The 13,438-nt window shown below is 36.0% G+C and overlaps 2 protein-coding genes across 2 annotated transcripts in view; both read left to right on the forward strand.

Annotated features, from left to right (window-relative positions):
* The window catches only part of LOC121423471 (fizzy-related protein homolog), a 14,424-nt gene extending 10,018 nt beyond the window's left edge, over nt 1–4,406 (forward strand). The window contains exons 10-11 of the mRNA XM_041618820.1: nt 513–605; nt 1,428–4,406. Of these exons, the coding sequence (XP_041474754.1) occupies nt 513–605; nt 1,428–1,469 (135 nt within the window). The 3' untranslated portion in view covers nt 1,470–4,406. The remainder of the gene's footprint in view (nt 1–512; nt 606–1,427) is intronic.
* A 2,042-nt stretch (nt 4,407–6,448) lies between these two features.
* On the forward strand, nt 6,449–12,014 carry LOC121423933 (oligoribonuclease, mitochondrial-like). The gene is made up of 3 exons (XM_041619481.1): nt 6,449–6,884; nt 9,846–10,144; nt 11,420–12,014. Exons 1-3 carry the CDS (start codon nt 6,546–6,548, stop codon nt 11,538–11,540), a joined length of 759 nt encoding a protein of 252 aa, XP_041475415.1. The 5' UTR covers nt 6,449–6,545; the 3' UTR covers nt 11,541–12,014.
* The last annotated feature ends 1,424 nt before the right edge of the window (nt 12,015–13,438 follow it).

A 13,438-nucleotide genomic window follows, 5' to 3' on the forward strand; every position in this document is an offset into this window, starting at 1 on the left:
CAAGAGATGGTCTTTCATATCTGGACCCTGTTGCATAAAAGTTTCTATTATGGTAACTTGCATGGAATCCTTGACTTTGATTGGCTGCTGGTCAGCGTTACCATGGTAGTTACCATCGGATGGCAAAGATACTGTAATAGTAACTTGCATGCAACAAGGCCCTTGGCATTTCCATGAACTAATTAAGTGGAAGTCGAAAGTGAAAGGCACGGAATAGTAATATTAGAAAGTTTCTTAACATTGGAGGGATGGTCCATCCTCCTATACCCCCACTTGGTCGCTACGGTCCCTTGCAATGTCATGAAAAAGGGATAACTATTTTTGGTCCACCGAGGTTGGTAGGTATTGTAAGAGGATTTCAAAAGCCTATCATAGAGTGCGCTGTCATCAGATTTTAATCTACTTCTTATGAAAGCTTAAGAAAAGACTGACATTGATTCCTTACCATTGAGAGCACTATATTGACAGCCTGTCATGTTGATATATATTTTCATTTTCAATTTGTTTTTCAGGCGGTATCTCCTGATGGGGAGGCCATTGTAACAGGGGCAGGAGATGAAACGTTACGCTTCTGGAACGTCTTCAGCAAATCAAGATCAACAAAAGTAAGTATGTAGAAATCAATGTTGAAAGTGTTGGCGACACTTCTGGCTTGGTACTAGAAGGGGCTTTAATATGAAATTTTAAAGTAAGAAATTATGTCTTAAGCCATATTGGGGCACCATATAGTTAACAATGCAAAAGTTAAAGCGACCTACCATTGACAAATCATGGGGAAAATCAAGGCCAATCTCAGAAAAGAGAAGGGATTCAAGTCTTTCACTCGACTGCATGCCTGGGGTGTTATGTAATAGGCACCGGCATATCTGGGAGATCTAATATAGGAGAGCAATTGTTAGTAGACTAACCAACCAGAAGTAAACTGCATGTTTTCACTTTGAAGCATGTAACTTCATAGAGGATATTTATTTTGGCTGAGCAATCAAGAGACCTGCTAAGAGTCTAGCAATTGGGATTGTTGGAAACTAGAACAATAACAATCACGAGTTCGGTCAAATTTGTGCTGTCAGAACTTTTATCCCATTAGTCCGACGGGCTCTCATGACGGACTGATTATATTATGCAAGTCAATTGGCCTTTTGCTTATTTTGTATTGATTCAATTTCCCCATGATTTGTCAATGGTAGGCCACTTTTAGTACACTCTAGTTGATCAATTGAACACTAGTTTAAAATATAAAGATGCCTTTTTTTTGGGGGGGGGGGCTGCCACTTCTGTTCATTGAATTTGTAACTTGAGGACATTATGAGCTATTGGAGGGGGTTCAATGCAAATCAAGATATATTTTTCAGATATTTAGGGACAAATTCTTATTTGCCTGAGAATTATTCTGCTATCTACCTCATTGTCTATTTTTATCTCCACAGGAATCCAAGTCTGTGCTCAACCTGTTCAACCATATTAGATGAGTGTGGGATGCTACCAGCAAACCAGAACTTTCAACAAAAACAATTTAGACAATGAGAAAAATCATGGAGACACTAAACCACTTACATCGTTGTATTACAAGAGCCAGCTGAATTCGGATTTTGATTGTATCATCAGAAATTGGATAAGAGTGAGCACAAAGCAATGATAAGGTTTTCTTGTTGTGGAATATTTTTAGTACTGAGACGGCAATAAGTTATGTTGGAGAACCCAGATGATCATCATAGCTTTTACAGCTGATTCACAATAAACTTTAATCATTATGTCACCATTTATTGGATTGGATGCGCATAGACTCAACAGCACAGTTTCTGGATCATCTTCTGATTGAAAAAAAAAGATCAATAAGATGATCATCGTAGCTTTTATAGCCAGTTCGCAATATTCTTCGCACATGTCATGGGTTATTGCGGTGGAGGGACGCACAGCAGTGGCACTGTTTCTGCATACGGAATGAGTGTTCACAAGATGATCATCACAGCTCTTGCATGTCAGCTGCTTTACAATAGTCTATACTTACCTTACATACAGTGTCCCACAGTCATGCAAAATCCTGGAAAAATTTGTGGTCATGGAAAAGTCAGGGAGACTTTAGAAAATATGTGAAAAGTCATGGAATTGCATTTATCTCTTGGCTATGGCAGCTTTACAGTTTGTCTCGCAACTCTCATGCTCTGTGATCATACTCTGCTATTATAATTGGTGTTCATGATTTCCATTTATCTCAGTTTTGTGACATTCCAAATTCTACATAACTCCCGGGACGTCACGGGAAGAGTGGAAAGCAGCAATTTAGTCATGGAAAAGTCATGAAATTCTATATTCAAATTTCTGTTGGAACCCTGACCAGGGTCTCGTAAAACTCTTGATTTTTCATGATTGATTGTACATTGTAGTCAATGCAATCAATCGTAGAAAAATGTTCTACGTTGATTGCTAAGCTATGTGTTACGGGCCCCAGATATGGGATTGGGAGAATAGCAATGCCAAGGTTTCTTGGTGTGGAATGAGTGTTAGCAAGGTGATTGTCACAGCTCTGAATGTAGGGTGGGATCTACTGTTCATGTTCTTCATAGATTGCCAAATGTGGCACCAATTTGTAGGTTAAATTTGTGAGCATATTTGTTATTCAAACAATTTAAGAGCATCTGGAAATCTGGAAATGATAAAAAAACGAGTTTTCTACACGATTATTCAAAGGCATGTGAAAAGTAAGCCCAGTGAAAATAAAAGTTCAATGTTGAACATACGTTTTAAATTTCGGCTCTCAGTAACTTTATTACATACTATTTATAAAGACCTTAGCTTGAATTTAACCAGAATTCAGAATATAAGCCAATGAAGTCTATGGTCCACTTAGTCCTGACCCAAGTGGTAGAATTCTCTGTCCGAAACACAAAACTTAACAATTGATCTTAGAACTAAGTTTTTAATTGATTGCACAACATATGATCGATTTCATGATCATCGCTAAACTTTGTGTGACAGGATTAGGGGGTGTTTCATAAAGCTGTTTGTATTAAAGTTAAGAGCGACTTTAAGAACGGCTGGTGAACCTTATGTGCTAAACCATCGCCAATGAACATTTTGGTGTATACCGTTTACCACAAGAATCAAAAGTCATTCTTAAAGTTGCTCTTAACTTAGGAACAGCTTTCATGAAACACCCACTAGGGAGCATTGTTGAAGAGGCATGATGCCTTGGAGAATATATTGTAGCTCAAGAGGTGTACTTTAATGAAATCATGACAGATTTTTTTCCTTCAAATTTTGTTTATCATAAATCAAGAGAGTTGCATCAGAGAGGAATATATTGCTTAAGCTTAGGGGCCCCTTGTGTCAGAAAATGTTTGGCAATATATCGACCACTTCATATGTCAGCCATTTCAAAATTATGTATAGTTTTATAAACGGCTTTATGTAATCTCCCAAGGACGTGTAAAACATTACATGATTATAAGCATTTCCTCCTCAATACTTCACTTTCATTTGCGGTGGTTTACATGCCTAACATAGCAACTCAATGTCAAAAATGTATGGTTTCTCAGATGTTCATTTCAGGCTATACCGACTCTTCTTGGTAAATGTTAAATGCAATTACAGGAGTGAGACACACGGTGCACCACATGGGAGGGAATTTTGACTGTTCAAAAGATTATTTTTCTTGATAAATGAAGAGGAGAATAAAAATAGGAAGAGATGCAAAGAAGAAAGGGTATTGAAGAGAAGGCTCTGTTGTTGTACCCCATATTTTCAGAGGATTAAAATCAAACAATTTTTTTTTTTAGATTTGAATTCTTTTCTTTTTATCTTTCAAGAATTTAATTGGTTGTATCAAATTGAAATAAGTTTGAATATAATTTCCATCTTTTTTTAGCACTCGAGCAAAGACTCAAATGGCATATTTATACTTATTTTTTATCCTTTTTTTTCTGATCATGATTATCTTTTTATGATTTTTTGATATGATTTTAGATTGCTTTTATGTAGTTATGGGATAATGAAAATGGTCTTATTAATTATGAAAACTAAAACTTACAAAGTCCTTGTTTAAAAAAGGAAAAAGACTTACCAGCTTTCATGAATTTTGATTTTAGCCTTTTCACAATCATGATTCTTATATTTTTTATGTTTAATACATAGAAACAAAGGTATTACAATTTATTTTTTGACCAATATTCTTGAAAGAACGAAATTATTGCCTTTTATTCATAACTGGATGACTTATTTCAATCTTTACTTTTGAGAACAAATATTGGATTAGTTTATGTTTTACAGTATTATGAAGCGTGATGTTATCGAAGTAATGATATGGCTTTGAAATTTAAAAAACTCCGTAAACCACTGCTCTCCATGAATATTATTATGTACATGACTGTAAATAATGCACAAAATAAATCATGTGTCAAAATATTGAATGTTTTGTGTTTAGTGGTTTTTATTTCTGTTTTTGTTATGTATATACATGTAAATGATGTGGCTTGCTTTTATTCACAACTGAATGTGAAATGTGATAAAATGGGATACATGAATTTGTGTTCTTTCTCATTTCCTCTCCGTCCATCAAGAGACTGCTGAAAGACCACTTTCCTAAAAAACCACTGAAAGACTGTTTTGAACTGCTTTAAAAAGTTTTGGGACTCATGAGGACCATGAAGACCATTGAAAGATCAATCAGGAATTGTGAAAGACCTCAGAGATCTTTGAAAGTTGTTTGAAAGACCTTTGAAAGATCAAACAAGTTTCATTTAAGTGGTCTTTCAGAGATCTTGCTCTCTGTGGAATGGGGGTTTAAGTAGCAGTCAAAACATCGCAATGCCAGTTTACCCCACCATGTGACAACTTATCACCTATTTCCATAATGATCAACATCTTCCACGTGAACAAATTATTAATCAAGAGTATGGTGATATTACCTGAAGTAATAAACTAGATTTTATTTCGTCACAAGGACAAATTGGATAGTCTTTCATTTTCCGAGCAATATGAGTACTTGTGTAATATGAAAAAAGTATCATCATGATCATATTCATCATCTTCATCATCATCTTTATCATCATCATCATTATCATCGTCCTCTTTATCCTCACCATCATCATCACCATCATCACCACCACCACCACCACCACCACCATCATCAGCAGCATCATCACCATCACCAACATAAATCATCATCTTCATCAATCACCATCGCCATTATCATCACCATCATCATCTTCATCACCATCATCCTCAACATCATCATCATTACCATCATCATCAATCATCATCACCATTTTCATCATTATCCTCATCATCACCATCATTAATCATCATCACCATCAATCATCATCACCAACTGTTTATCACAATGCACAGAGAAAACAGTTGTTAATGAATTTCAAAAAAGAGGAACTCCTCAAATGCACAATACAACTACAAGCTTTAAAAATTCATCTCATCTAACCATGGTCGGAAAAAATATAAAATGCTAGTAAATATTTGTATCAATTATCATGTTTTATTCATTCTATTACTCATCATTGAAACAGGGCATTGAAACACCCTTAGATCGTGTTGTTTAAAACTTTGGATACAAAACTTACATTGTACATACAAATATCCGTTCAATATTAATAATAACAAAAATAATGCAGTTCTTGTGAAGAGCATATGTCATGACCACAAAGGACTTGTAATTACACCTCTTTCTCTATCGGATCATATTCTCTCATATTTTGTAAATTTATGATCTTCATTTCAAATTTAAAGGCAAAAAATATAAACCTTTTCTGTGTAAGCCTTTTCGTTGATGTTGTAATTTGCAGAGATGCCAAGTTCAAAGACCAGCTATGCGTGAGATTTTCTGTGAATCTGAGTGAGATCACAGACATTGTGCACAATGTATATGGGGATAGGCTGTGATAGTTGCGTGAGACAGAGATTTGAGGGGATGAACAAGAGTCCAAAATGCTTGAGTCTCACGTATAAAGCGTGAGACTTGGTAGCTTTGCATTTGTGATAAAAATATCTTGAAAATATTAACTTTTAGTCTTTTTGGTAGATTTTCTGCACATGTAGACTTTGAGGAAAGCACTCAACGTTTCGTAAATTCCTTTGTTTCCCTCCCCATCCGCAGGTACAATAATCTCACTGCCTGATTTTTCTTTTGTGATCTATTAAGATACCTGCCAGTGGACGATCTTATCATCTGAATCTTTTAAGATTGTCTGAAGAATTGCCCTGTCACTTTCAAATGCATTTTTGTATAATTGTATCTATGCAAGCAATATATGCTATGTATATAAATGTGAGCAAAAGCAATTTCCAATGATGTGGACAATGAAATTGAATTGAATTGAGAAACATGTACCTCAATACTGCATACAGTAAAAACTTAAAATACCTCCAACAGAATAAAAATGGATATGGCTCTAGCGCCACCTTGTGATATAAGCTATACATGACTGACTGTACACGATTGCGCAAGAAATATGAAGTAGTGATTCCTAGCATGTACACGTACACCCTGTTAACACCGCAATCGCTCAACTCTTATCCCCGAAGTTTGGGCTGGAATGCGGTGTAAGCTCCGTACCAATTATAGCTTGAGGGTTGTTGTGGAAGTGGAGCGCTCCGGAACTGTCCATGGATCTTCTCCGATGATTCTTTCAAGGGCAAGGTTACTCAACCCGTTAAAATTGTTCAACCGGAGTGTTATTTTCAGCACCGATAGAGGAAGAGCAGCAAATATGAGCAACGACAGCCACAATCGACCGAGGCAAAAGAAAAATGAGGAGTTAAAAAGTCGTCTGGTGTGGGTTGATTTAGAAATGACTGGACTGGATTTGAACACTTGTCACATCATTGAAATGGCTTGCTTGATAACAGATGAAGATCTCAACATCGTTGCTGAGGTAAAGTGATTAGCATTCTCTTCGTTATTTGGTCACATGGTTTCCCTATTCTACTACCTTTCACTTTATAATAAATGCGTACTACCGGGGTTACTTACAAATACAAATCCAAAGTTGAAATCGACAAGCAGGACATGATTAAGTGAAGTGGTTCCCGAAATAGACCAAAAGCTTCGGTCTCTGTTTTGTTGGTTGTTCAGCTGAACTTCGTTGGCTTCACTCACCAATTAAATACAGAGACCGAAGTTCTAGCGCGATCTGTACAGGGGACTCAATGGCCATATGTTTATGTACTTAAGATTGGATAAAACGGGGAAGTGAATTTGCGCGACAGCCGAGGTAAGTCGCTGTTTTTGTTCCTTTTAACTTCATTTTTCTCCGTATTTTGGCAATTGATGCCAAGAGGGAATATAAATTTGCACTCTGGTCACTATAATTTTCGAAATTTTTATTCATTAAAGACAAAAATCGAAAAGCCCCGACGGGGGGATTTTGCATTGCAAGTCCCCTAATGGTGGCTGCACGATAGCGAGCCGTCTGTGTACGAGGAGAAATAAAAAAAAAAAACGTTAAAAAAATCCTCGAAACAGACGGCTGCCAGCTGTCTATTCCCGAAACTACAATTTGGCCTGAACTGAACGGCTTATTTCGAAAGGGTGGGTGCTGTCGCGTTAGGGTGCGTCAACGCGAACGCGAAGATTCGTCCAAAGCCCCCCCCCCCCCGGTTTAGCTGAAAGGGTGCGTCGGGAGCGCCACGTCGCGTCGCATTCACTGGAACGCGCCCTTTCGTCCGAAGCCCCCCGGTTTGGACGAAAGGGTGTGTCTAATAATAATGAATAAATAAATATAAATACAAATATTTATAAGAAAGCTGAATATAAGGTATTTTGCCAATTTGCACGTAAAATAGTGGATTTTCAATCATTTAAAGCATTGACAATTTGAGGAAAAGAAAGAAAAGTTCAACTAATAATAATAATGATAATAATAATAATAATGATAATAATAATTTTCACCCCAAAGAGTGAATTTATGGAAATGAATTTGAAGTGAAAAATTGGCGCTAAGTGGCTTATTGCAAGGGTGGGTATCTGATTTTATTATCATAATTATTTTATTATCATTATTATGACATAAGCCGAACTGAACTAGTTTATTATAATTATGCCATGGCGACCTCATACTATCACTATAGTCATAATCATAATGACAAATTCAAACTCACTCAGATGCTTGTTGCTATATTCAACCTTAAATCCAAGTAAACCAACACTCACAAGTCATGTGGCAAGAGACATTTTTGCTACTTTAGAATTTTCTTGATGAAACTTAGTGTTATTGACACTGTTAACATGAGAATCGATGAAGGGGGACTGAAATTCAATATTTTTCAACCAGTTTACTAATTGTTTTTTTTTAAATGGGAATGTATTGCAGATGTAAAGACTAAAAAAGTGTGTTGTGGGTCTTCTTTTAATTTTTATATTCAAATCGCCTTGACAGACAAAGGGCACCTTAGAGTCAAGATATCACGTTTGTCAAAATTTTGTAAATATTTCCCAAATTACAATTAGATCTATCTTTCCATTGTTGATTTTGCATACAGTTTTTAATCAATGAATGGTATTCATTCGATCCAAATTTTAACAGCAACATTGATTCAAGTATGAAACTGGAATTCAACTAGACTTTAGTGAAAAACATGTATTTTCTTTTCTTCTAAAATTTGCAGCTTTCACACTAGTACTAGTATAGTAAGTGATTGTATTACCGACCGGCCTTATATTACCGAACACGCGCATCATATGCGTCAGAAAATAATAAAATACGCTCAAACCTTTGCAACATCCTTCCAAAGGGAACTTTAGAAAAATGATCAAAAACACAATTTCGAAGTCTTTATATCCTCAAAACAATAAACTATGGTCAAAGTAGCTCATCAGTGACTTTGTTGTTCTCCCAAATTTTCCCATAGAAATAGCTCATCAGTGACTTTGTTGTTCTCCCAACTTTTCCCATTTCACTTGTGAAGAGAGGTCCAATTGAAAGCTAATGTCGTAAAAATGAAAAACAATTTTGGCAAAATTTCTGCATATTTATGTTTTATAGGTATTTGTGTATTTATGGTGAAAGTTTGGTGAATTTTATTGGAATAATGTGTTTGATATGATCAAATTCATGAAAAGTGTTCGGTAATACGATCCACTACCATAGTAGTACCATTCAAATCAATGGTTTTGTGGTATTCAATGTTCAGATTTCCTGCCAGGTGATACAAACACCCCATTTTACAAGATTTGTCTAATTATTTGCATCTGACTATTTAGCTAATTGGACCTGTGTGTTGATACAAGAGCTGTTCTTCCAAATTGTGTTTAAACTAATCAACTAAATTGTCTCTTTGATAGTAATACACTCATCATTGCAATTTAGTCTTCTGTGAGAATTTGATTTATTAAAAAGGATATCAAACAACCAATCAAGCAACAAACCAATCCTTTGTTCAACAGACATGCCAACTGTTCCTTTTGTAGAGTATTTGTTCCTCTTTTTTGCTATAAATACACCATTACTTTTTTACTATGATTTGTTACTTTTGTTTTAAATTTCCAAACATGAAGTATGTATTATACACAGCGCATGACACTATTGCTGGTCTGACAGTCCCAGACCGGTAAAAATCACTGTCGGGGCCAGTAACTTTTTGCATGAAAAGAACAAGTAAGTTCTTGCCTACGAGTGCATGTTTCAAAGGGTGAATTTTCAAGGAGAGTAATTTCACATTTTTTTCACCTATCTCACTACAACAGGCTGGCGATTGTTACGTTGAGACAAATTTTTAAGAATACTCTTTTTTTCCTTAAATACTATTTTTGGTTGTAGATGGTTGGCATGTTTGATTCAATCAATCAGTCATTGAAATCCTCCCAAATGAAATTCTTTTCTTAACTTTATACGCAGGGACCCAATATCATCATTCACCAACCCGACGAGATACTAGACAAGATGAACGATTGGTGCGTGCAGCATCACACTGCTTCAGGACTGGTGGACGCGGTCAAAGCCAGCAAGGTGTCCCTTCAACAGGCAGAATATGAGATGCTATCGTTCGTCAGGGAGTACACCTACCCTAAGCTCTGTCCTCTAGCAGGGAACAGTATCCATGTCGACAAGACCTTCTTGGTCAAGTACATGCCTCAATTCATGGACCATTTGCATTATAGGATCGTTGATGTCAGCACTGTCAAAGAGCTTTGCAGGTATTTTTTTCAGTGGTCTATTATGTTGTCATGCTCTGTACATCAATTTAGCAATCCAACCCTCAAAGTTTGAATTCTAATCATAAGCCTTTGGAAGAGGGTTCAGACTTGCCAACCAGTACATTTTAGGCGTATTTAGTACGTTTTTGTAACCAAAATACAGCAGTACATTTTTTCTTTAAAAAATATGTTTTTTTTTTTTACGAAATCGTAATTTATTGAGAAAAATCATCTCTATGTGTCTCTATTTCATAAAACGTACACAAATATGGTTATTAGATCAATGTAATTTCAGGTAACTTGTTTATTTGTCAAACATTTAGTTAAAACCAGGATGAAGATATACACATTTTTCAATTTTTTATCTGCAAGAGCAGTGCGCATTTTAGCTTGCATGCAGCTTGAGCGCTGCGATCAGCGAGTGCGCCAGGCATTTTATTATGAAATACACTTTTTTGGGGAAAATAGTTTTTTTATCACAGAATACAGTTTTTCATTCCTAGTGGTTGGCAGGTCTGAGGGTTGTATCATCCCCTTTTACTTAGAGAGACCAAAAATTTCATGAAATCAGGTGTGGAACAGGGGGGGGGGGGAGGGGTGGATGGTAGATGCAAGTGCACCTTGTAAAATTGGAAAATATAATGGGAAACCCAATAGAATGCCTTCATTGCACACTTTCTTTTTTTTTTGCTATCAAGCTTTTCGGGATACAGAAAGTCCTTCATTTTGGATTACAAGTATATTCCTCATACCAAGTTTTGTTATCACTGATTGGTCAAAACTGCATCATGTGACATGCACCCCGAAAAACCTGACATTAACCTATTTTGTATGTGGGACTGCCAAATGAAATGACGATAATGCTTGCCAAAAATGTAAAAGGGGCAATTGAATGTCTCTATTGCATTATCTGGGGTTAAGTTATGCAGGTGTTATGAGAACTATCAAAGCACATTGTAAGAGCTATGTAGGGTTCATTACAGTTGTTTTACCTAGTTGCCAAAGATTTGAGCCTAAAATTATATTTCTTAAATACCGGTAGTTTAGCATATGTGATAATCTTATGATTTAATCTTTGAGAACTGCTATTATTGCATAATTAAAGATCATAATGAGTGCTTGATGGTATTCTCTTTCATTCATCTGTGTTGCCAAGGTTTGAAGCCCTGAAATGATAACATTAAACAAGGTCAGGAAATATGAACAATTTGATGTTTGAAAATATTTTTTTTTTGAAAATTGTATTTTACATAACTTTCTCTTTTTTTTTCTTAGGAGGTGGTATCCAAAGGAATTTGAAGCTGGTTATCAAAAGAAGGCATCTCACAGAGCCATGGGGGACATCAAGGAGAGTTTAGAAGAGCTATGTTATTACCGGAGAACCATCTTCAAGTAACCCCAGACCTTTGCTTTACACACCGTTTCTCTTGCTGCTTTTGTGGTCCTCGAGATGCAGAAATACCGGTCGAAAGCATACTTGAAGCCTCTTATTCCACATTCTTTCCAGATCAGTGAAATATTTTTCTATTTCACTGAGCCAGGCATGGCCCTGGGAAGGGGGGTGCTGCGTGTATTATTCTCCATAGGCACCACCCCAGGTATTCTGGAAGATGTGTAACAATGGTAAACTGTAACCAAAATTAATTTATTTTGTGATAAAACCCTTTTTTTCGAATTTGAATCAGCACCCCCAGTAAAAAAATCACTCCCAGGGCCCTGAAGCCAGGACTTATTATTTTCTACCTGTTGCCCTGGAATCTCATTGAAATTTTCCTAATCCCTGTTTACAGAGGACTGGAGCATATTTATCACTAATCGAGCAAGAACTGATACAAACTACCAGTTGATGGCTTGCACAGGGTTATTTATGGCTTACAAAGAGTTGCAAGAGATTCAATGCAGTCTTATATTGCAAGAGATTGATATTTCAGATAAATCTCAAGTTGACTTGACAAAGTGTTTTGCAGAAGATTCAATTCAATTTTAAATTGCAGTTGATCTAAATTTGTATATTGAAGAGATAGAAATTTTAGATCACCACAAGATGAGATCGATTTGGATCTTATTGCAACTCATGTTCTGTATGTATATCCTTGAAAAAGAAGACAATATTAAGCCATTGGTCCATAGTTTGAACTTATCAAAACCCCCTCTGGTTTCGAGTTATGGTTTCCTATGGATAACCAATAGTGACACAAGTCTCTGACATTAGAGCTGTATTTGTTAGAATATTTGCCTAGATTGACATATTTCCTATAAATTGCTCAGCATTATAATGCAAAAAAAATTGAGGTTACTAAAGATAGCGACTAGACATTGTTCCCTTTTTAAAAAGAAATTTGAGGTTGTATGGTTTGGAGGTTAAACTAAGTTGATAGCAGTGGTTTAAATCTGATTTACAAGGTCTTTATTATCCATGTGGGTGCTTTTAGACAGAGGGATGCCATAGAATTACCACAGAACATGGCCTAGTTACATGAGACTTAGTAATTAATCTTATTTGTAACCTTTAGTTACAGTTGACTGCATTGATCATTGCACAGTCAATCATATATACTGTAGCAACAATTAGATAAATTCATCTTTTATTTTTGTTTTTCATTTTTTAAAAATTAGACTGGATGTAACCTTCTTCATTTATGCTATGGCTTTCAATAATTTTTGCTTTGAAAGTAAAAATTGTTTGGTGATGCTGTGGTAGTCTGCAGGCACAAACCTTTGGTTTTCATATAGTTCATAATACAGGGTCTGAAGTGTGAGACTAGATTCACCATGCACTGCTTGGAATCTAGTCTTCACTCTATTTATGGTATAATTGGTTAAGGTGTCAAATTTGAGTCTGTGCTTCCAGATTAGTGCAGGGCGTTGTTTCAGCAATCGATCGCAGGATAACTTTTTAGAAGCAGTTGCCCGGTTGGGCAAGTAAATTTTTTAAAGTTGGAATATACTTGCCCAAATATCTATTTCACTTGCCCGAAAAAAATCATTGAAGTTTTACCTCTCCAAAAGAATAAAAGAAAGTTTTGCGTTTTTTTTAAAACATTGACCTTTTTTCTCTTTTGACATGAACTGATCTATTTGTTGTTGCATTTCTTTTTCCAAAGTGATTTTATCTTGCCTGCCATGACCAAAATTACGGTCAATATATCATATGACCCTAATTTTGGTCATTCTACTGTGAGAATTTTGCTTGCCCAATTCGGCAAGTAGTTCACTTTCAAAACACTTGCCTGACTCTAACTTTTACTTGCCCCGGGCAATCGGGCAAGTGCTTATGTACATGTAGCACCCTGT

This window comes from Lytechinus variegatus, chromosome 11 (assembly GCF_018143015.1).
Source record: "Lytechinus variegatus isolate NC3 chromosome 11, Lvar_3.0, whole genome shotgun sequence".
NCBI lineage: Eukaryota > Metazoa > Echinodermata > Echinoidea > Temnopleuroida > Toxopneustidae > Lytechinus > Lytechinus variegatus.